This window comes from Phlebotomus papatasi, chromosome 3 (assembly GCF_024763615.1).
Source record: "Phlebotomus papatasi isolate M1 chromosome 3, Ppap_2.1, whole genome shotgun sequence".
NCBI lineage: Eukaryota > Metazoa > Arthropoda > Insecta > Diptera > Psychodidae > Phlebotomus > Phlebotomus papatasi.
In genome coordinates, this window is record NC_077224.1 from 63,313,377 (window position 1) to 63,336,727 (window position 23,351).

A 23,351-nucleotide genomic window follows, 5' to 3' on the forward strand; every position below is an offset into this window, starting at 1 on the left:
ATAGGTATACCTTTTATGAATATGTTGTTTGAACATTTAATTAAAATTTACAACATCATCCCAAACGCAAATGATATTTCACTGAAACATTTTCCACGTAACAAAATTCCCAAAATTTTCATTTAGTTAACGGAAGAGGTAAATTGAAATATTTTCATTCAATATTCATAAAATATGTCAAAAAAGTATTTTTGGCTATAATGAGTTTGAGCGAAAAATTTGTAATATTGCAAAAGTATATGAATGGGATAAAAAATTACAAATGAACCAAGAATAAAGATAGTTCAACTGCCGAATTAGACAACCGTCTTCCCCGGTCTTTTTAGAAAGTATGAAACCACTTTTTTATCCTATCTTTCCATTTTGTGATTAGATAAAAGATTATGAATGAGAGGAAAATTCTAATATCAACATGACAAAATCAATGCCAGAAAAATAGTTGGAAGCATCTATGGAAGCAGACTGTAGGCACTTTCAAGTGGATTCAACATTGCCCCATATAGAGAAAAAGAAGATTGAGGACAAAAGGACTCTTACAAATTTCTCGGATGGTCAATCAAGTGAATTGTTACTCTTTCATTGTCATGTTATATGAAATTTCTTCCATACATCATTTCTTAGGTGGAGGAAAAGAAATAAACAATACCTCTGACAGTAACATAAGGCATCCAATCTTTATCTTTCTGACAGACATTAAAACAACCCTAGGAAAAGTAACTTTTTGTGTCCAGTATTTTATTAAGCGTTAGAAGTCTGAGCTGGTGGAAATATAGATTTATTAGTTATTTTTCCAAATCTTTCTTGAAAAGTATTTATTTTCTCTAACATATAATTTTTAATATATATTTCAAAATTAATAAATGAAATATAGACATTGCATTGTGTGCAATATGAGACACAAAATTTAATGAAGTATCTCGTCTTTCTAAAGCTCTTCCAAGGCTTTCTGCACTGCATCTCATTCATAGAGTACACGATTTTTTTGTTTCTTTATGACAATGCATAATATTCAGAAAATTAAAAAGAAACTAAAAATAAATACAGGATTTTAAAGAACATAATAAGTGTCCAATATTTAAAGCCGTCCGAAATTTGGCAGATTTATCCTAAGTCGTTTTTTTTTTGGAGCATTTAGCAAATTTTAAACTTTTATTAAAAATATATAATCGATTCGAAACCTCCATTTTGAAATAAAAGTTCCTTACTGTGAGCTTCAATCCGTTTTATTTCTTTCTGTTTTTCGGCATAAAAAAAAACATTCGTCTTCGAAAACTCGGTTTGTTAATGTTCGAATACACTGACATTCAGACGATTTTAAATAAGTTGTTTTTTTTTTTTTGTTTTTAAGAGATATTTCTTTCTTTTGCAGATTGTTCTTGATAACTCTAGGAAAATGGCAGGTGTCAAAATGAGCTATTGTTCAGTGAATAGTTTAATTATTCAGCTACATGATTTCTTTTCAATTTGTAAACGTAATGGAAGGCTTTAAGGAAGGCTTCGCACATACTCTAACTTCGAAAACTTCATATTTTTCCATATTCCATTAATGAATCTCAAATAATTTTTTTCAGGTAGTGCATGACTTAATGCTACCTATTAAAATATATGGCCATTAGTCAGATTCTATAATGGTATACGGGGAAAAATATGAAGTGTTCGAAGCCAGATTGTGTGCGAAGCCTGAAAACCTACCCCTATATTCCATTATGTGAAATAAAGGAGCACAAAGTGTTCTGAAATCTCAACAATCAAAGTTTTCTAATACAGAGCAGAAGTGGAACACATTTCCTAAACAGGATTTCGCAAAAAGCACAGTGACTGAACTTCGAAACGTTTCGAAATAAAACAGAATCCTCTCGTTCAGTAATAATCTTCCCGATTTGATTTTTGGTTGAGGTTTTTTCCTACCGATTCGAATGTATATCAATCAGAGAGAACTTACCCAAAAGCTTGTTGGAAGTTCGAATGTTTAAATCGACGAGTTACACAAAAGTGAGCAAGTTCATGAAAAGAATATTTAATTTAATGAAATTGCAATTCAAACGATCTGCCGTCCTGAAATTCTACAAAATTACACGTAGATTCACTTTTTGCAGCAAACTTCTGTACACTGTTGTGGACATTCTTGACGATTGAAGTGTCAAGAATACCGAAATTCGAAATGGCAGAGCAATCAGCGCTGAAGCGAGTACGTGAATTTGTACTTTAGGCTTCCGGTAGATTTTCGAAAAGGTTTGGCTTGACTTGGCTTTGGAGTGGCTCTGTCTCTTCGACAGATTATAACTAAATGGAACGAATGTCTATTAAACTAAGTTACGGAAACGCCTTGATGTATATAAATCATTTTAGGTGCCAATTTTCCAGCCTATTTTTAGCGTGAACGGTAAATAAGAAGTGCATCTTAAATTTACCGTGTAAAAAATATTTTCATACATTTATAAACATTTCGAAAACTGATTTTTCTTAAATTAGTTTCTAATAATAGGCAATTCATATCAAACTCTTTCAGTTCGCTTTCACTTTATCCGAAATTCCTTGTAATATGAAAGTTGTGGGTCGGCAAACGGGATGTTCGTGGAGATAGAAGTCAGTCTTGACAAAACCGAGAGCATGGAGCACCGAGTACTGGGCCCTTTGTTGTGAATAATTGGCTATCCCAGAGCCCAGGACAACACCTATGCATAGCACACTGGGGTGGATTCCGAAATTCCGCCGTATAGGCGACCGACGCCTTATACAGCGGATCTACAACTTTTCATCAACAGCAAATAGTGAAATGCATTTTAGTTACTTTGAGTAGAAATAGGCTCAAATTTTTCTCATCTAGGGGAAAGCGCGCTACCTTCGAACGACTCCAGCTTCGGACAACTAATTTTCTTCATGTTCTCAATGTGGATTAGGCTCATGGGTCTTTTAATAAATTTTAACGCATCCCGGTAGCTACTGAAAAATAATATTATAATGGGTCAAATTTATTAAAAACATATTAAAAATAATTAGCTGTTCAAAGCTTCAGTCGCCCGAAGGTAGTGCACTTTCTCCTAATTGAATCTGGGCGTTAAAGTATAATGTTATTTTGTATAGACAAAACAATTGCGAAGCTTAATTAAATTATAGCTAGGTCCAGTTCCCTATAAAAATATGCGAAAATAATGTTTCCCAATGGAGCCCCCGCCCCTTCTAATTGCCTTTCTATGAAATATTAAACTTATTACATATCAAAATTTTATGAATTTTTTTAGTAAACAAACAGAAACTTTTTATAGAAATTTAATTTTGAAAATTGTATACTCACTATATAAAGCTCTTTGAAAAATATTTCAGGAATAATTTCATTCGACTCTTTCTTTATTACACAAACTATAAAAAAAAAAACAATGAGAAAACATATTAATTATTGTAAGATAGAAGATAAAAAATCATCCCTCATTTTCTTCCCATCCTAACTTTTTATTTCTGACAAAGAGCATTTTGGTAGAGAGAATGTTAGAAGAAAGCACTTTCTGTATATTTGTCACATTAGTGATCAAATTGACTCAATTAGTGATATACTTTTGCAAGAAAAGTTTCATGATTAATTTTTATCCAGTTCCCCAATGATATTCTCTGAACGTCGAAATGAGTGAGTGTCTAGCCATTTTAGCAATATATTTTACGAACTATTGGACCTTAAGGGCGAATGCGTGCTTCCACTGAGCTGGGGATGGTAAACTTTTTTTCACAGCTCACTCACCATCAAGAAAATATCTTAGCAACAATTTATGCTTACACTGCCCATCTCTCCCTCTTTTTGGTTTTTTTTCCACCCACGTTACAGCCCACAAATTGCGGAAAGTGTGTGATAAAATTGTAGGTCAGTTCAAGGTTGTCACTAAAATATCATCCCTCACAACGTTATAGCACAGCAGGGTCAATTTTTCACCATTGGAGATTCTTGTGGGAAACACAAAAAACCACACTGTTGACATAGTCCTACCCATAAAATGAATACATTTTACCCATGGTACAAAAACTGAATCACTGGTTACTGGGAATTTTGCTTGACCCTCTGGAATTTTTCCCTGGGGTAAATTTCTGCACAGATTTTCTATACAAACAGAAACTTTTTCTGGTATTCCGGATATTCCAACATCCACCAGAAAACCATTGATCAGTACTTTTGGTATAGGGAAGATTCTTTATCATTTAAGAACAACAAGGAAACTGACAAACTAATTCATGTATATGAAAGTTCTTCTCTTATTTAATAGCATCAACATCAAAAGGCGTAGATTTATAAAACTTTCTTTCATTCTTTAAACTTTATAAAAGGCAATAATACTGCGTTGTTCCATATAATAAGTTGCAGATACTTTGCTACAAAGAGTTTTATCTTTTGAGAATGACTGAAATACCGATCATTCATTGAAAAAAGTATTTTTATGAATAAGTATCTAAAATAATTTTGTCCGTCTAAAGAGTGGAAAAAAACTTTTGGATCACTGGATGACAAACTCATTCTCAAAGGCTTAAAACGACGTCGATGCTTGATTTGATTAATTTTGACGTTTGATTCATATAATTTGAAAAAACTTGAAAGTTAAGTATTACACAAATTGCCCCATTTAAATGCATTTGGTGAGCGGTTACTTATTCTACAACTACACGGTAAAAACTTTTGGACATTGACCAAAATATTGGAACAAGTACCTAGAGAAGTTATTTGTTTGTTCCAAAAAGTTTTTTTTTAAGTTTTGTTACGAAATATAGTTACAATTTTGTTAGAGTTTTCGTTTGGAACCGTTTTGATACGGTGGATTGTCTACAAATTTGAGTTGATTTCGTTTTATACAAATTTGTTCCCGAAATTTGGAACAGAATTTGTTGCACTCGGCTGTTTTGTTCACACTGTCAGGAACAAATTGGTACATATTTTTTATAACAATATTATTCCTACATCTGTAACATATTTGTTCCAAAAATTTTCGATGCGCGTGGACGAGGTAATTTTTGGAACCAAATTGTTACTCATATGCGGAATCTTTTTGTTCCCATTGTCGGGAACAAATCCGTGTAAGTGATATCGTCTTACAGTTAAGGCCTATACTTCAGTCGAGATGGATTTCGGTGGTGAAAGTTCATAAGGAATATCAAATAAGAATCAAATTAAGAGTGTTTTATACAGACGCGTGCATGACGAAATCATATGCGAGTGCTGGCAGCAAGAGGGGAAGGGAATCTCGAATTAAAAAAGTGAAACCATGTAGCACGAAAATTGCCACAGATTTGGCGTCCTCTTCACTTCGGTGACGGGTGACTGAGTGTGTGAGGAGGGATACGCTTTTATACTACACGAGCTATTTATTGGAACAAATTATTTACTAATATTGGGTATCTTTTTGTTCCTTCTAGAAGGTACAAATTCGTTCCAAAAATTTTCGGTGTCCGTGGACGAGCTACATTTTGGAACAAATTCGTTACTAATATTGGGTATCTTTTTGAGTATCATAAAATGAACAAGATTATGCCAAAAATTATGGTGTCCGTGGACGAGCTAATTTTTGGAACAAATACGTGCCGAAATTTTTTACCGTGTACTTAATATTGCCTTAAAATATGTGCTTATTAAGTGCTTAATAAGTACTTAACGGCTCCATTTAATAATAACCTTTCTAAGAGACAAAGCCACTCCAAAGTCAAGCCAAAGCTATTCGAAAATCTACCGGAAGCCTAAAGTAAAAGTTCATGTATTCGCCGCTTTCCGCTGATTTTCCCGCCATTGCGAATTTCAGTATTCTTAACACTTCAATCGTCAACAACGTGTGTAAACGTTTGTTGCAAAGTGATTTTTTTTTGTATAACTTTGTGGAATTTCCGGATGGCATAACGTTTTAATTACAATTTCATTAAAATAAATGTTCTTCTCATGAACTCGTCGGTTTAAACTTTCGAACTTCCAATTAGTTTTTAGGTAAGTTCTCTCTGATATATCTTCGAATCGGTAAAGGAAAAACCTCAACCGGTGAGAGTTCTCAAATCTGTAAGTTTATTTACTAAACGAGAGGAATGAGTACAAAATTAATTTAGAATTTTCTGTTATTTCTCCAAATCCATTTCTAAGAAAAACTTCATTTAATTAGAACACTATGGAAGGTTTTACATTATACGCAGTAGTTCAGTTAAAAAAAAAATCGAATAGATTTAGAACCCAACGTAGTAAAATTTACATTGTCTTGTAGTTTTTTTTGATATATGAAACGTCAGTTTATGTATATCTAAAAGATCATTTAAAATTTAATCTTATTTGCACATATACGCAAGGAAACAGCAATTTCCGCAATATTTACAAAACATACTAACACCCCGGAATATGTAATGAAGTGAGAAACGACCGAAAAACCACTCTTTAATTCAACAGTGTGTGGCACATTTAGAAAATCACTAAAACTTTGAGTGAATAGTTAAAATTGCATGTGCTCACCCTATTTAATGTTAACATGAATTGCATGAATAATTGAATAATGAGGGATGAATAGTTATAATTTTGACTTGAGGCCAATTTGTTGGTTTTTAATTGTGGCACGACCATATGCCTCAAATACCACATATTGAATCTTACAAAGAGAGAGAGAAGGAGAAAGAGAAAACAGTAAAAAGGTTAATGTCATGAAGTCACTTGCTAATTTTAATGGAACTGAAAGTGCACTTTGAGAGCTATATTTATTCTAGTTGAATATGTCGTCGCTTCCATCACCAAATGTCGTATAAATATTTTGATTTTTTTTCTAAATTGTGAAAATCGTTTCCACACTAAAAAAATCAGTAGTAGAGTAGCTAAAAAATTCATTTTTAGCTGATATTCTTTACAATATGAGCTTTTGTGGTCCTAGGTGAAATTCGACCTCATGAGATTGCATCTAAACTTTTTATAAACATTGAATTTGACACTTCTAGATTACGAATATAATATCGCCGGCTCAGAATATAAGATGAATAAGTCACGAATGGCCAACTTTACAGGAGAGCGATGTCAAACTGAGATTTTATATATGCTAAGTATAGGATTTTAAAAATTTGAAACCCCTATAATTTTGGGAATAATATTCACAGAGAAGGGTAGAGGGCGTCAAGAATTACCCGAAAAGCGAAAAAAACGTTTTTTTGTAAAAAACAAGAAGAATGTAAGTCGACTTATTCGACTTATATTCTGACAAGTCGATATGCGCTAAAAAAATCGAATTTTCGTCCATCCGTCCGTCATCGTACAACCACTTCTAGAGATTTCGTTTATGACCATATGTCCGGTCCTAATAGCCATAGGGGAATGTATGCAGCCTTCGCACATTTTTTCGTGCTTCATATTCAGGACTTTTCTCTGACTAAACTGTAAAATTGGCAGTGAATTGCACTACACCAAAAAGTTCTCTGATCTTTTAGGTTTCTATGCATGCCTAGTTCACTATCACAGAATTGTTGGTTTTTCCTGGACAGGAACATGAAAAAAAATGACGATTTGTGCGATTCTTGGCCCCGGGGGCAGCGTTCACACGATGGGGGTTTGGATTCGTTATTGCTTTTTTTCTCGAAATAAATTTTATCTACAATCCCTACAATTAAAAATTATTTTCCTATTGTTATACTGTACCCCCGTGAACCCGCGGAAACTATCACTGCACTAAAAGAAGATCTTTAAAACACCTTTTTTCACATTTTCTGGAGCACTGTTTTTTTTTCCAAATAAATATCGAAAAATCGAATATGAACATGTTCACACGGTTCACACTGCCAATGCCAATAACCGTCGTCTCATGGAGATGGGAAGGAGACCATTTGCCTGTCGAAGAGGAAATGACCAGGAATGTCCCACTGTGGCTTATGAGGCTTTAGTGAAATTAGGGGAATGTTGGCATGGTTCGCACAGAGTGAACCTTCAAACAACCTAAATTTTCTCTTTGTTTACAAAGAGCTAGTTCGTCATTTCTTAGCCATAAAATAGATAATTATTAAGCTTATGAAACGAGATGAGAAATGGTAAGTTAGAGCTTTGCAAACAAAGAGAAAATTCGCATCGTTTGAAGGTTCACTCTGTGCGAACCATGCCTACATTCCCCTATGATTTTCAAGCTGGAGATGTCTGATATGGATGTGCGAACGCTCACACATTCAATGTTTGAAACCTCACACAGTTTAGTACTTGCGAATTTTCCGCCACCGTGAAAATAATTTCCCTCCGATGCAAAAAATTATTACGTAAATATCATCTCAAGTATACTCTTCATCCACTGTGTAAGTGATTTTTTTTAGAAATGAGTTTAACTATGAGAAATCAAATGAAATGTGCGCCATCAAAATCACCCATTTTGGGCCAATTTTCTATTTGTGATCCTAGCACCTAGGAAAGAAGGGCTTGGATGCTTATTTTTACAATGAAGATAAGGTTCATAAATACTTAACTCATGGCTAATAAATGCGGAACCAACTCTTTGGAAATAAAGAGAAAATTCGCATCGTTCGAAAGCTCACACGTGCGAAGCTTGCCTACGTTCCCCTAATTGGAAAAATATTGGTGAGTTGGAAAGCACTTTTTAAATGTAACAACTCTTCTGAACCCCAACTTCATAATACAATATCTTCGAAGTGTCGATTAATAGAAAAGTCGATTTTTGAGAATTCGTTGTTGGATATTTCGGAAACTAAATAATAAACTTATATTAAATTTTAATATGTTGTAGCTGCGCTCTAAACCTTTTCAACGATAGACCGCATCCGGAATATTCCCTGACTTGAGCAATAAACAAAAACGTCTTGACGGGACTGTATTTTCGGTGTTTATGAAGCGATTTTGACAAAGTCAAGTGCCCAAAAAGTCATATTCTCATAAATAAAAAAAATATTGTCAATTATTGTAGAAGATTCAGTGCTCTACTGTGAGACATAAATCCTTTAAGTCAAAATTTTCTTCTTGAGACTTTGTCAAAATCGTCATATTAATCAATATGACATTTGTTGATAGAAGTGACTATATTCATAAGCATAGTGACTTAAAAAGAACCTCTTTTCATAACTGTGCTGGCAAAATTCATATTATAAATTCAATGAATTTGCGTCAAATAATTATATGTGTTTTCATCACTTCACAATGAATTATTATATCGTAAAAATTTCTCACAATATCCCCATGAAGATAATTGATATTTTCACAAAAAAAGTCATCTTTCACCACTCTTCTATATCTCACATTTCGGTAAAACATTCAAAAATAAACATTTCTTCTATTTTCCAACAGGAAATTTTTTCTTTTTATCTTTCCATCCCATTCTTCATCAGTTCAAATGGGAAAATATTTTTGCCAGTAGTACTAAACGTAGCTTCAATAGAGCCTCACACGAAAAAAAAACCAGTCCATTTAATTAAAAGTCGATATAGAAAGAAAATGGGATTCTCCATATAAAGTTAAAGTTACTATGTGGCATAAACACAAAATAAACATGAAACTTATTTTTGGACGAAAAAATAATACAACATGTACAATGTATAAATCCTGAATATCTCGTCATTCACTCAGTGCTAATTACAGAAAGGAACAAGGGCAGAGAATATGAAAAGAAAATGAGGTAAGTAAAATCCTTGACGTGTATATATACAAGTTCCTGGCGACGCTTCGTGAATTTCTTGAGAAACAAACTTAAATGTATAGAAATTAATTGTACAGAAATAGAATCATTCGCGGCTCCACGTTCTATTACAACATTCACAAAATTACTCTTACTTTTTTTTCTCCTCACTACTTCTTTTATTGTTTTCTGCGGTATGTTCATATACTATTCCCTCCCCCCTCCCATCCCTCACACCCACTTCTAGCCCATCAGAAACACCGACTTTACGTACCAGAAGCCGGATTGTTCGCCTAATCACACACGTAGAGAAAAAACGCCCACACTTCCCTCTCATACTCCTAACATTTTCCAAATTGCTCCATTCACACTTTCATAATATTCAAAAGCCCCAACAGCACAATCACAGAAAATTCTGCCTCGCCTCACCTTTATTCTCTCTGTCTTTATCCTTCCCTCCCTCATCCCAAAACAGCCAGAAATAATCACAAATGATTCCCCATCCTCCAACCCCTTATCCATACTTTCTCTCACTCTTTCTCATAGTCTTCCAACACAATTTCATACACTTCAGTTTCATTTTTAACTCATTCATATCACCAGCAGAATGTGTGGTTTTTGTGGTAGAAATTCTTATCAATGAGACATGATGAAGCCTTTTTCCCATTGAAACTGGAATAACCAGGCAAATAGACTTAACTTAGAAGGTAAAGAAAAGTTTATGTAAAGATTCAGATTATCTTGTAGGACTATATTCAAACGTGATTTCGAATAGTTCCATAAAAATTAAGAACAAAAACTATTCGTGAAGCCTTTAAAATATTTTAGATACAGTAGTCTCTCGCTCAATCGGCTCTTTTTCAATTGGACGAAGAATTTTGTTGGCAATTTTCACGTTTGATTTTGAAGCAAATTTGCTCAAATTCACTGTAGTAGCCCTTATTTTATCATGATTCTTTATAATTGAGCGCTTTTTGTGGAATTTACAATGACTTTGACGCCCAAATCTATCGATAATTTGGATGACATTTTGCCCCATATGCACGATTGAGAGAGAGCCTACTGTATAATGAGTCAAAAATTTTTAAACATTAGGGGAAACTGGGGCACCACCCAACACAGGGTAGCACCAAACACTGCAATTTTTTAATAGGATATTCAACTTCAGAGGATAAGATAGAAATTTTTAGACATTATAGGGATGCTTGTCCACTACTGAAGAAATGGTCGAGATAGTCCAAATAGTTAAGAAATAAAAATTAGTGTTTGGTGCTACCCCGTGTTTGCTTGTGCCCCAGTTTCCTCTACACCCCACTTAATTAATTTGACTTTTGCACATAGATGGCGCCACTATTGACAAATTCACATATGATTTTTAGAAAGTATCAATCTTCAAAAGGATACCGTAGAAAAGAGGTATGCAAGAACCGTTTGAAACCGAATAAACGTCAAAATAAGTTTGTCTTGTTAGCGTTTTGACCATTGACGTACAAGTTTTATTTGACGTTTGTACGGTTTCAAACGATTCTTGCACACCTCTGCCGTAGAATCTCGGTAATTCGGTTCATTTAAGATCATGCGGCAGTCATATTTAAAATATATATATATATGTAGTGCTTAAAGTTCCCACATTATAGTAATCATAAATGCTCTGCTAAGGCAATCCTAACTATTCGAGACGCGCTTTCTGGCTCAGAGCATCTAGTGATGGTGGATGTCGTGGAGCCATTTGTATTAGTTTAGTAGATCATATGATCTCAATGTGTACGGACACGGACAGAGTTCGTCGTGAGTCGTGCAAGTATTAAGACGGGTAGGACATAGTGCGAAGAGGTCGCTAGTCTAGAGCCCACACCTGTCGATCGTACAAGCAGGTTATTTCTTAAGTATCTTATATTTAATCAATTCTGAATGTGTATTTAATAAGAGTATGTAGATCAGGGATGTGCAAGAATAGCAAGGACAGTTTGAAACCGAATAAGTAAACTCCAAAATAAATTTGTCCAGGTTTTGACCATTGATGTAGAATTTTCATTTAATGTTTGTTCGGTTTCAAGCGGTTCTACCTCACTTCTGATGTAAATGGTACAGATAAATAAAAAATCGTTACAAAAAAATCGTAAAACACCATAATGCGACGAAATTTCGGTCCCAAATGTCCGATTTTGAGAGAACCTACTGTTCGTTTCATTATTTCATGAAACGAATATTTTTATTATTATATTATTATTATTATTTTATTTTATTTTATTTTTATTTTATTTTATTTTTATTATTATATTATTATATCAAAAAGCTCTTTTTGATGTGGAAATTAGCATTTGCTCACAGTCGCATAAAAACAATTTCGCGTCGAGAAGGGTAACTAGCACGAATCATGCTGTATATTGTTTTCAGAATTTACTGACTCTTTGTAACGTTCCAAATGACAAGTAACCCAAACCGAACTCAAGTTTTAGAACATTATAAGATAGATCTTAGAAGTGTCGATCAAATTAAAACTTTGCTACTCGATTCTCCTCCCCACAGTTATAGAGCTTAATTAAATCTTGAAAAGACTATAAAAGTAAATAGCCATAGTCTTGAAAGTCAGAATCCCGAATGGGTCGACATCCTCAACGCCAAAATGCCCGAAAAGGTCAAAATACCAAATAGTCAAAATCCCAAAAACCCAAAATCTGAAAAATCCAAAATTCCAAACACCAAAATCCCGAATAGATCGAAATCCCAAAAAGCCAAAATTACGATTGGATTGCAATCCTAAAAAAACGAAAATTACGAATGGGTTGAAATCCCGAAAGCCAAAATTCCGAAAACTTAAATCCCAAAAAGCCCAAACCCGAAAGCCAAAATCCCGAGCGTTTAATAAGTTTATTATATAGCTAAGATTATTTTTTAACAACCTCGAAATCCTTGAAACACCAAATACACGAAAGTACGATTATATATTGACCTTTTTTCTCCCTATAATCCAAATTAATAATCAAAATTACTACAAAAAATCAAATCTATCTAATTTGCATGTAAGTACTCACGATAAATCTCAGCGCCATAAGCTTATCGAGGCTTTTATAATGTCACTGACATAATTTATATGTAAATCCTCTTCAACTCAATAGGCATCAGAACTCATGAATAGCAAGTAATAAAATCCTTAGAGAAACAAACAGATTGTGAACGAAACAATAACATTTACCTAAGCCGAATATTGTAGTAATGTAATTTGAGCAGCTATCAAAATTGGGAAGTTTACCAAACGAAAGCTAATAAGTATCTCTGTCCTAGCAAAACAGAGACTGTCTCAAATTTTATCACAAATACATGTATCAAAAAATGTCCTACTAAAAATTAAAAAAGAAACAAGTCAAATGGATTAAAATAAAGCAGAACTTTTAGTGTAACCTTATTTTTTGTAGGATTTCTATTTCAGCTATCTTTTAGAATGATTTTCTTAGTGTAAATTTCATGGAACTATATTATCATCCAGTTTGACTATGAAAAAACAAATCAGAGAAAAATCCATAAGTCTGAATTACATTTTCCAAAGGAATATTGTGGCAGTAATCAAACGAAATCTTCTGTACATCGTGTCAATTTTCAAAAGGAGAAAAAATTAAGTATTCGATCGATTTTTTAAGTAGAAAAGGGCTTTGCACGGATCTTTTGGTCTATCAATGAATATTGAAGTCAAAACACGGTAAAGACCTTCAAGAAATCTCCTCTATTTCCTCCTCTTACAACGTTTCGGAGATGAGTTGTCTCCTTCCTCAAGTATAGGAGGAAATAGAGGAGATTTCTTGAAGGTCTTTACCGTGTTTTGACTTCAAAGGCTTTCCGAAGGGATAAAATTCATTAAGGAATATGGAAAAAAAATCTGAAGTGTCAGTGCTTTCCAAAAACTTGCAAAAGTTATTTTTGATCTGTAGGTTGTAGAGAATTAGGAGACCTTTCCAACGATACTACATCTGAAGATATCGGTTAAGCCAAATACCAGAAAATTAAATTAAAAAAAAAACACTTTACAAATCTGCCATATATGTGAAGATCGGACACGTTATATATACTTAGGGTTTTCTCAATATTACTACATTTGGGAATTACAAAATCAAAAAATTTTATCCGTATCTTTTACAGAAGGTCTCAAATATCGCAAAATTGAAAAAAAAGCTTAAATACTTCATGTGACATAAGTGCGATCTTCAGACTAGACGTTTAGCCCAGTTCCCAAAGGTGTCAAAATCCAGAATAGCGATCAATTATATTCCTTTTTGAGAATCTAATAGGTCACTTGTCTATAATAAATAATCCAATTATTTTTTCCAAAAAATCGTGTCTGATAAGAAATTAGAGCAGTTAACTCTTTCGCGTCTTTAGGGTCATATATGACCCGGGGAAAAAAGTTTCTTTTTGGCTATTTACATTAATTGAAATCTAACTGGAGTCTTGAGAAAATGAGCCAAGAATCTTACATCCTTCTATTATGATGTCGTGCACGAACAGATAGATTTCAATTAATGTAAATACCCAAAAAAAACTTTTTTCCCCGAGTCATGACATTACCCTAAAGACGCGAAAGAGTTAAGCCATATGGCTAAGTGTTATGCCCCAGACACACTTACGACTTAAGCCGAGAGACGACATGGAAAATGATGGAAATGTAGTTTAACCATTATTTGTAATATAATTACGATAAGCCGTCTCTCGGCTAATCCTCAGGTCTGTCAAGGCCCTTACGTTTGAAGCCCGTATAAGGAATATAATGTAACTAAAATTGTTAGGGGAGACTGGGGCAAAAAGTCACAAATCGAAAAATTCAAAATTCAATATCTTCTATAGATTTTTTATAGAATTTTTCTATAGATAGCCTCCATAGACCTTCTTCAATGTCGTAAGTTTCTTAGAATTCGAACAAGGAATTTAGAAAATAAAAAATATCGAAATTTTTAGCCCTATTTTTGAAATATTTTCCTTGCAGAAGATAACAATTAAACCTACTTATTTTCCAAAATTGATGCACTGGTGAATATTTCCTAAATAATTTGGATTCTTTGAATACGAATCCGCTATCTACTTTAGAATTTCACAAAAGTTCTTTTCTCCAGAAATCGTTTTATTAAAAATGGCCACTTGGGGTAAAAAGTAGCAAAAGCGCTTTTCTCGTTTTCTCACTTTTCTCGCAGAGAAAACGCTGTTTTACAAAGGTGTAGATGAATAAATTTTCTATGAAAATATGTCCTGTAGGTATTTTTTCAAATTTACGGAAGTCTGTAACGAAGCGAATCAAAATATGATAATTCCCAATGTCTGGTACTATTTGCCCCAGCATTTTTGAGAATAGTCAAAAAATTACCTTTTAGAAATTGGCTCGATAAACGTATTTCCTTACAAAATAGAGGAAAATGACTTTCACAAAGTTGTAGAGCGGTAAATTTCCTATAAAACTGAGCTAATTAGAAATTTTTGAAGCGCTCGAGTTGCGTGTAAAAAAAATAAAATATCCGTTTTGTGACTTTTTGCCCCAGTCTCCCCTATAGTTCTGTCAATTGGATGAAAACTGATCCTTTTTTCGTTATTTAAAATAAATTAGCATTTCAATGAATTTGAAAAACAAGCACTGAACATTTATACAAATAATCCCTGGGGGAATTCCAATCTGTTATTTTGGTGTTATTGAATTCTGAAAATGACCCGGAATTATGATAAATTTGTACTCACCTCATCCCACTTGATGAACTTTTCGCCCTCCTGTAGTGCTTTGGACACCTCAATGGCACCCAATTGGACGTATGCTGTGGCATTCCCGCCCACTGTCGGCGAGGCCGACAGTGAGGCCGTATTCCTGGGACTTTGATCCTTCTGCTGCTGCTGCTTCTGACTGTCTGGCGGTACAGCAACTGCCACAGCGGCAGCCGCTGGTCCCGCGACTGTTGACAGAGCCGACGATGCCATCCAGAGTCTTCCACGTCGCGGAAATTAAAACGATGGGGGTGACACTCTGTCCAGCAGAAAATCGTATACAATCCACCCACACACCGGTTGGATTTAAATGGATTTTTTTTTGGTGGGCAAGGATAAAACTGCCACAACCCTTTCTGTTCACTCAATTATAGTTTTTTTTTATACCGTGTAGTTTTCACTTTTTTTTAGTAATATTGTTCAAAATCACTTTTAACACTAAATAATTATTTTCACTGTTATTAGCAACAACATCATCGGCCAAACCATTATGGTCCTTTTTTTTCAACTGTCCAGCAGTTTTTTTTCACTCAATGCTGTTCATATATCTTCTCACAATGGAAATGTCCTTTTAATGCAATTACTTTATTATAATGGGTTTTTAAGCAGACACACTTCCGTTCAGAAAGTGATATTCTATCCAAACATATAAATGTAATTGAATTTTATGGTGCGCTGACAGAAGAGCAAAAAAAATATATAATTGAAAACTCTCACAGTGAAAATTCAATTAATCCGTCCAGCAATTTCACCGAGTTTTCCTTTCGTCTCTTTTGTTGAAAAAAAATAGAACAAATAATAGGGGAAACGAGAAAAATATACACGCACCATGAAAATTCAGAAAATAAAACTATAAAAGAAAATGGAAAAGCATGTGTATGCAATAAATCAATAAAAACAAAACTATCATAGAGTTCATGGGGCTTTAGCGGTCTTTAGACCAAAGGTTTAGCCCAGTTTTCGAAGGCCTCAAAAACCTAAATAGCAACCAATTTTATTGTTTTTTTTTTCAGAATCTTATAGATCATTTGCCTTTAATAGTCGAATCTTAAGTTATTTTTTTTTTACATCTTGACTTATATGAAATTAGAGCAGTTTAGCCGCATGGCTAAGCCTTATACGGGCTTCAGACCTAAGGCTTAGCCATATTGCTTAACTTCTTTAATTTCTTATTAATCAAGCTTTTTTGGAAAATTATCACTTAAGATTGGTCAACATGGGCAAGTGATCCAATAAATTTTGAAAAACCAACAAAAATGGCTGCTATTTCGAATTTCGAGACAATCAGGAACTGGACTAAACCTTAGGTCTGAAGCCGGCCTTAGGTCTGGAGCCCGTATTAGCTTTAGACCAAAAATTTCTCAGTTTTGCTAATTCAAGTACAATATAATGTTGAAGAGTACGAGACACAAATGCTTCAACGTAAAACTAATCAGTTTATCGGATTTTTTTCTACACAGAAAAAAAATATTTTGTAAAAATGTTCGTAAATGTTTGTGAATTCCTATGGGGGAGTTACGAAATGCTCGTGAATCGTATAACCCACAAACAAGTTCGTAAAAGTTTGTACTTTTTTCACAAACATTGTTTGTAACATGATCACTTGACGAGCATTTTTTGTACTTTTACAAACACTTGTTTGTAAATGTTTGTAAACAATGTTCGTAAAAATTTGTCATTTGTTCATAAATGGTTGTTTTCCTGTCGAACATTTTACGAACATTTACGAACAAGTGGCAAAATTTTACGAACATTTTTTGTGTGTTTACGAACATTTACGAACAAATGTTTGTAAAAGTACAAAAAATGTTCGTCAAATGATCATGTTACGAACAATGTTTGTGAAAAAAGTACAAACTTTTACGAACTTGTTTGTGGGTTATACAATTCACGAGCATTTCATAACTCCCCCATAGGAATTCACAAACATTTACGAACATTTTTACAAAATATTTTTTTCAGTGTATATATTCCTCGTGAAATTCAAATATGCTCACTTCATTTGAAGTTCATAGATGAAGTGAGCATATCTGAATTTCCCAAAGTATATGTCACTATTTGTTTCAAATGGATTTCTCTGCAAATTCTAAAGCGAAATAACTACATAAGAGCATAACTTTTATTCCATTTTTTACAAGGAATGCGTGTAAACCTTTCTACGTACGCTCGACTAAAAATTGCTTTAGACCACGCCCCATTCAAAAGGCCAATTGAATGCTACATTATAATTTGTTTCAATATCGCCCAGACAAGCCATTAACACTAATTAAATTTGTGGGCGTGGCTTCTACTCGACATCTCATCCTATTTTATTTACTTGCATCTTCTCAAGGGGGCGTGGCTTAAATTTTCTTTTGAATAGATCTCATCGCAGAAGTCCAATCTTATTTGCTTATAACAAATTTTCAAAGGGAATTTTCCAATTGTTATTTGTGGATAATTTTATGAAAATTCAATTGACACAATTAATTCAAGAATAACTAAAATAATTCTAACTTTTGCTGTTTGGCATTCACGAAAAAAAAAATCAACAAACAAATGAACCTTCTGCTTCAACAATTCAAATTCCAAACTTCTTTATATTTCACCCACGAAAATTCCCTTATTTTATTTATACACGTGGGAGATTACCCACAACAGAGACCAAAACAGCGTTTATCTATATAGAAAGAATATTGCAGAGAAATCCCTCTCTGATTTATGAGATGAAAAATAATCCCTTGTGAATTGAATTGATTAAGAAGAGAGCTTCATTTTGCCATTTTTCCCCACAGAAATTAATTTAACTGATAGAATAAATTCCCAGAACGAGGGTTAAAATGAGCGAGAGAGAGAAAAAAAGAGAGAGTGGCCAGTGATAAAAATAGCAAATTTCCATGATGGAAGAAAAAAAAATCTGCACATAGGATAAAAAAATCATTTTTGGCATTTAACACCTCGAGGGCTTTAATATATTGAATATTATGAAACAAATTTGCTGCTTTATCTCATTTCAGTAGATTAGGAATCACCTTTTGAGTTGTCACTTTTTTTTCGCTGTCGCGCGATAACCACACACCATTGCAGAAAAAAAAATACAAACAAAACGAGTGATTTAAGTCCAAAATGAGAGACACAATTATTTACAATTACCATCCTCTTTGGGGAACTCTATTGATAAGATAAGAAACAATGAATTGCTTCCCATTTGCAGTATCATTCGTTATAACTCTGTCTTTATACCCAGAAAATGAGGCTCTAACCTTAAGAAATTAATGCCGATATCAATTGGCAAAAAAAACAGGCATTCCAATGAGCTGTAATTGGCAACTTTGTAATCTAATAACATATTTAAAAAGCTCCGTCCTCTCTGTTGAGATTATTTCCTACGACTTTTTCTCGTCTGCAGAGATTATTGACAGCTTGCCAGTAAAATAGGGGAAATTGGGGATATTTAATCCATAAGTTTTCCGAAATTTGTCAAAAAGTTAATATCTTGTGATGCACAAGTTAATTTTTGCTATTTCTGCTTTATATCGGATACGAAATTGCAATCCCTAAAATATAAGTTGCAGTGTTCATTTTAAATCTTCCTCATTTTACTGTTCTAACTCTACAGAGACAGCAGTATATAATCCCTAGGCTTTTTAGACGACTTTTGAAAAGTGATGTTACGCTGTTAGTCCGTCTGTCCGTCTGTCCATCCGGCCGTTACCACACCTAGAGTCCAAAACGGTTAGATAGCGACTTGGAACCTTCAGGGGACGCCTTATGCCGAAAATAGACCCAGGCTGATCCTAGAGAATACTCAGCTCTAAAAATTTGGCGGTAAAGGATCAGCCCAAACTATCATACACTGAGGATTTAGGATTAAGGATTAGCGTCTTTAGCGTAAATTTGTATTAAATGTCCACACTTTGATCGCTTGGAGACTTCTTAAGTACAATATTAAGGGTTTTTTCGTACAGAAAAGAGCACTCTGATCTTCCCATTACGCCAATCTTAATGCATTTTTAGATTTTGCAACATTGCGTATCATTACTCTCCATGTTTATTTGATCCAATTGACATTTCGAAAAGTACCCGAAAACACCCAAGGCGAAGCTTTTTGTTTACAGCACTGGCGCTGATGTCACCTAATCCCCTTAATATCACTAGACCTCATGAATTTAGAAGATCAGCCTGATCCTCCAAATTATGGGCTGATCCGTGAGTGTATCGACACCAATCCTCATTTTTCGGGCTGATCCCTAAGCCGATCCCTGTCTCTATTTTCAGCTTTAGTCGACCGTAGGATCATTAACATAGCCTTCATTTTCCCCCATGCATCCTCTTATCCGCCAAAACCATGTTATTTTGGTATTGCTCGAAAACGCGTCGTGCGATTTTTTTTCCATTTCTAAAATCATTCTTAATTACCGGGTTTTCAAGGTCAAAGATCAAAAAGGCTCTAAAGAGCATTCTTCTCAAGCGCATGGTATTATGTTTTTGGCTTGTTGGAAAGGTCTTGGAATTCCTGACAAGCCTATACCGATTCCAATTGGTTATAAACTGCTAATGAACCGATTCATAACCGGTTCATAATCGAATGATTTTTATACGAAATTCAGTTATATTACTCCTAAGGTATTTTGGGCGATCTTTTGAGTAATTTGTGGATCGATTCAAATAGTCTGTGAGCCGGTAATGAACCAATTACCAGTAAATAATTTTTGTCCGAAAATCAATTCTAATACCCTTAAAACCATTCTGATAGAGCTTTTGAGCGATTTGTGAATCGGTTGAAATCGCTTGAGAACCGGTAGCATTTAAGTCAGAAGTTCGAGCACTACGCAAAGCCTAGGACTTTTTGTCACCTCTCTTTTAAATTCATTTTTAAATGTATTTTCCTAATAATTGTTTAAATTTATTAGTTTCCCTTTGCAAAATAAAAGAAGACAAACAGACAGAAAAATGGAAAATTCTTAAACGAGAAACACCCAGGAATTTAAATTTAAATCCCATTCGATGAATACCAATGCCGTAATTCGTTGCCTAATTCTGATTCCTTGATCATTTAGTTTTGGTCAGACAAAAAAAAGTCATTTTATTACAAACGATTTAATGTGTATCAATCTCATTCGGGTGATATTTTGGTTTCGATGCACTATCTCCGAACAACAAAAGAAAAAAATCGATAATATGGCGGATACAGGGGGTAGCAAAGAGACAATGCTGACGGGAGTATATCGAATAATTTTACCAAATTGGCCGCCTTAAATATATTGCAAGTTTTAAAGTTCGAATTTACTATTCGATTCTAATTAAACGCTACACAAGTGCATAACGAATGGGGGCAGAGCGGGACCATTGCCGTTCCTACACCATATACAAAATATAAAAAAAATAAATAAAAGTATAAAATGAAATATAATTAAAGAACATTTAGGTCAACTTAAGGACATTTTCAACCAAGGTTTTACTGTTTTGAAATGTCTTTTATTGGATCTATGAGCTTTCCAAAAACCCCAAAATAATTTAATTTGTATTAAAAATCAATGAAATATATTAAAATAATTGTGCAAAATATAATTTTTAAACTTTTAAAAAGGGGTTTTCTCAAAAGAAGTTACAATGTCATCTTGGAAGTGGTTTTTGAAGTCGTAAAGACCTTTTAATTATCTATTTTTGATAATTTTCCCGGAATTTCCTTCAAGGAAACGTCTTTTGGTGGCTTTAGCAAGCTTTCAACTTACGATCACCACCGAATGATTGAATTTAAATTAAATTTTAAATTTTAAACATATCAAAAAGAACAGTTCCTTTCTTTATCGGAATTTCTACCCAATAAAAGCCCATTTTAAAATTATTTCAGACGTTTTAGAGACTTTTTTGAGGAATCGTTTTTGCAAATAAATATGAGATCATAAAAACGATGCAGAAATGAATTGATGGTGTATTTTAAACGAAAAGCTTGCTAAAAACTTCCTAAGCAGTTTAAATAAAGAAAAACTAAAGCTGGAAAATTTTAAAAAACTATTTGAAGATTGTTTATGAGTTATCTGAACCACTTCAAATCATCAAAATCGGATTAAAATAAGATTTATGTCTATATATAGAGTCTAAAAGCCTTTTTAGTCAAAGAATATCGTTTTGAGACATTATTAAAAAGCTTTAAGAAAAACAGAGTTTCCTCGAAAAAGACTTCATATAAGTGGATTCCGTTTTCTTAAAACGAAAAATTCTTAAATTTAGGATTTTACTGATTCTAAAATACGTTCAAATTCGTAAAATTTGTACTTATTTTTGCAGATTTTCGAGAAAACTCTTTATTGCGTTCGCAGAAAAGTTTCTTTCAGAGATAATCATCCAATTAGGTCACACCTCTTACTGAAATCTTGTCTACACTTTTTACACTAAAGTAGTTCCTTTTATTAAACCTGGATGATGTGAAACTCAATCTATGTATGTAGGGGAAAGTGCTCTCCCTTCGAACGTTCATGCCTTCGAATAATGAAAAATTCCGTTATTTTTCCTAAGAGAGTTGTAAGTAATTATCACATAATTATCAATAACTGATCATAAACTAACAAATATTTAATAGAAATATGTAGGGTAAAGTGATATAATTTGGAATTAGTGTTACAAGTTGGACAATTCGCCGGTACAAGATGGTCATGGCTTTTTTCTTGATAAATACAGTACAAAATTTGTTTTAAAGCACAAGGAACCAAATTATAAAACTAAAGCATTAAAAATATTCAAATAAATATGAAATACTAAATTTATCAAGACAAAAAGCCCTGTCCAAATTGTACCATTATTGTCCAACTTATACCACTATCCAACTTGTACCACTTTACCCTAAATCTCTTAGGAAAATTAAAGAAAATTCACATTATTCGAAGACGTGAACGTTCGAAGGGAGAGGACTTACCTTACAATTTTGTATTCACAATTTTGTTATTTATATATCAGTTCCCTCCTTAATCAACTGCTGACAGGCTTTTCACCCTGTATCCGCCACTGAATATAATATTAAAGGTTTAATAGTTAAATGATCAAATATGCCAACTGTTAAGACCCAAAAAAGACTATTAGATCACCTATTTGACCAAAAGTCAAACTATAAAAAAATATCTTAAATATCTTACTTTCCCGTATGCTTCATACTAGTATGTTCTATCCAGAAGTAATAGACTGAAATGGATCAAAAACTTTTCTATATTGACACAGTAATTAAATTTGCAGCTGAGGGTAAAACTGAACACTTAATAAATTGACGAGCCTTTTATTCCTATTTTCGATGGGAAAACTTTTTGAGATACATTTCCTTCAATTACTTCTCAACCATAAACTTTCCCATAATACATTTTCTCTCAAAAAGTTTATTTTACTTCCCAAAACACGCACAATTTCCCCATTTTTACTATCATTCCTTGTTAGAATTTAAGAAGATTATAGTGAAAATTTATTATCTAAAAGTGACACAGCAATAAATTTGAGATTTCTTTCTTGAGACACCTCATAGTCGAGTAAATAAAAAAAATCCACGTTGAAGAGAATTTTTTGCATTGTCAAGCAAATTGCAATAAAATATGAAAACGAGACCACATAGCTAATAATTTATCGTCTATTTGTTGTGCGAGAAAAAACATAAAGTTCCCTTTTTCCTTCCTCTAACCAAAAAAAAAATATATATATATATATATATATATATAATAAAATACTGCCAACACAGTAATAATTGCTTCTGATTTTTATGGTTTCTGTTTCGAAGCCTCAAACCTCATAAAAAAAAACCTCACGCGCCTAGAAATTGACTGTGCAGCTTCCTTTTGGACAGAAAAAAATGCAAATTTATTCAAATTCAACTTTGGCAGCATATTTTGACGATGAGGCCTTTTTTTTAAAAAAAAAACCCAAAAAATGGCACACGAGAAAAAAATTAATGTCATTTCTTTGTAAATATCATCAATTCTATTCCTGGGTTAGAAAATCTACACCAAAAATAGCTCATGAATAAAAAATATCAACAGTGATAATTACTATCATTTCTCCGCA

At 33.4% G+C, this 23,351-nt stretch overlaps 1 protein-coding gene across 23 annotated transcripts in view; it reads right to left on the reverse strand.

The window, feature by feature from the left end:
• The window catches only part of LOC129807149 (1-phosphatidylinositol 4,5-bisphosphate phosphodiesterase classes I and II), a 204,609-nt gene that overhangs the window by 166,579 nt on the left and 14,679 nt on the right, over positions 1–23,351 (reverse strand). For 7 of the 23 annotated variants that reach the window (XM_055856221.1, XM_055856227.1, XM_055856212.1 and 4 more), the window contains exon 2: positions 15,309–15,897. In XM_055856221.1, the coding sequence (XP_055712196.1) occupies positions 15,309–15,542 (234 nt within the window). In that variant the 5' untranslated portion in view covers positions 15,543–15,897. Of the gene's footprint in view, positions 1–15,308; positions 16,100–23,351 lie in introns of all 23 variants that reach the window. The other 16 variants (XM_055856232.1, XM_055856210.1, XM_055856226.1 and 13 more) reach the window with 4 other exon arrangements.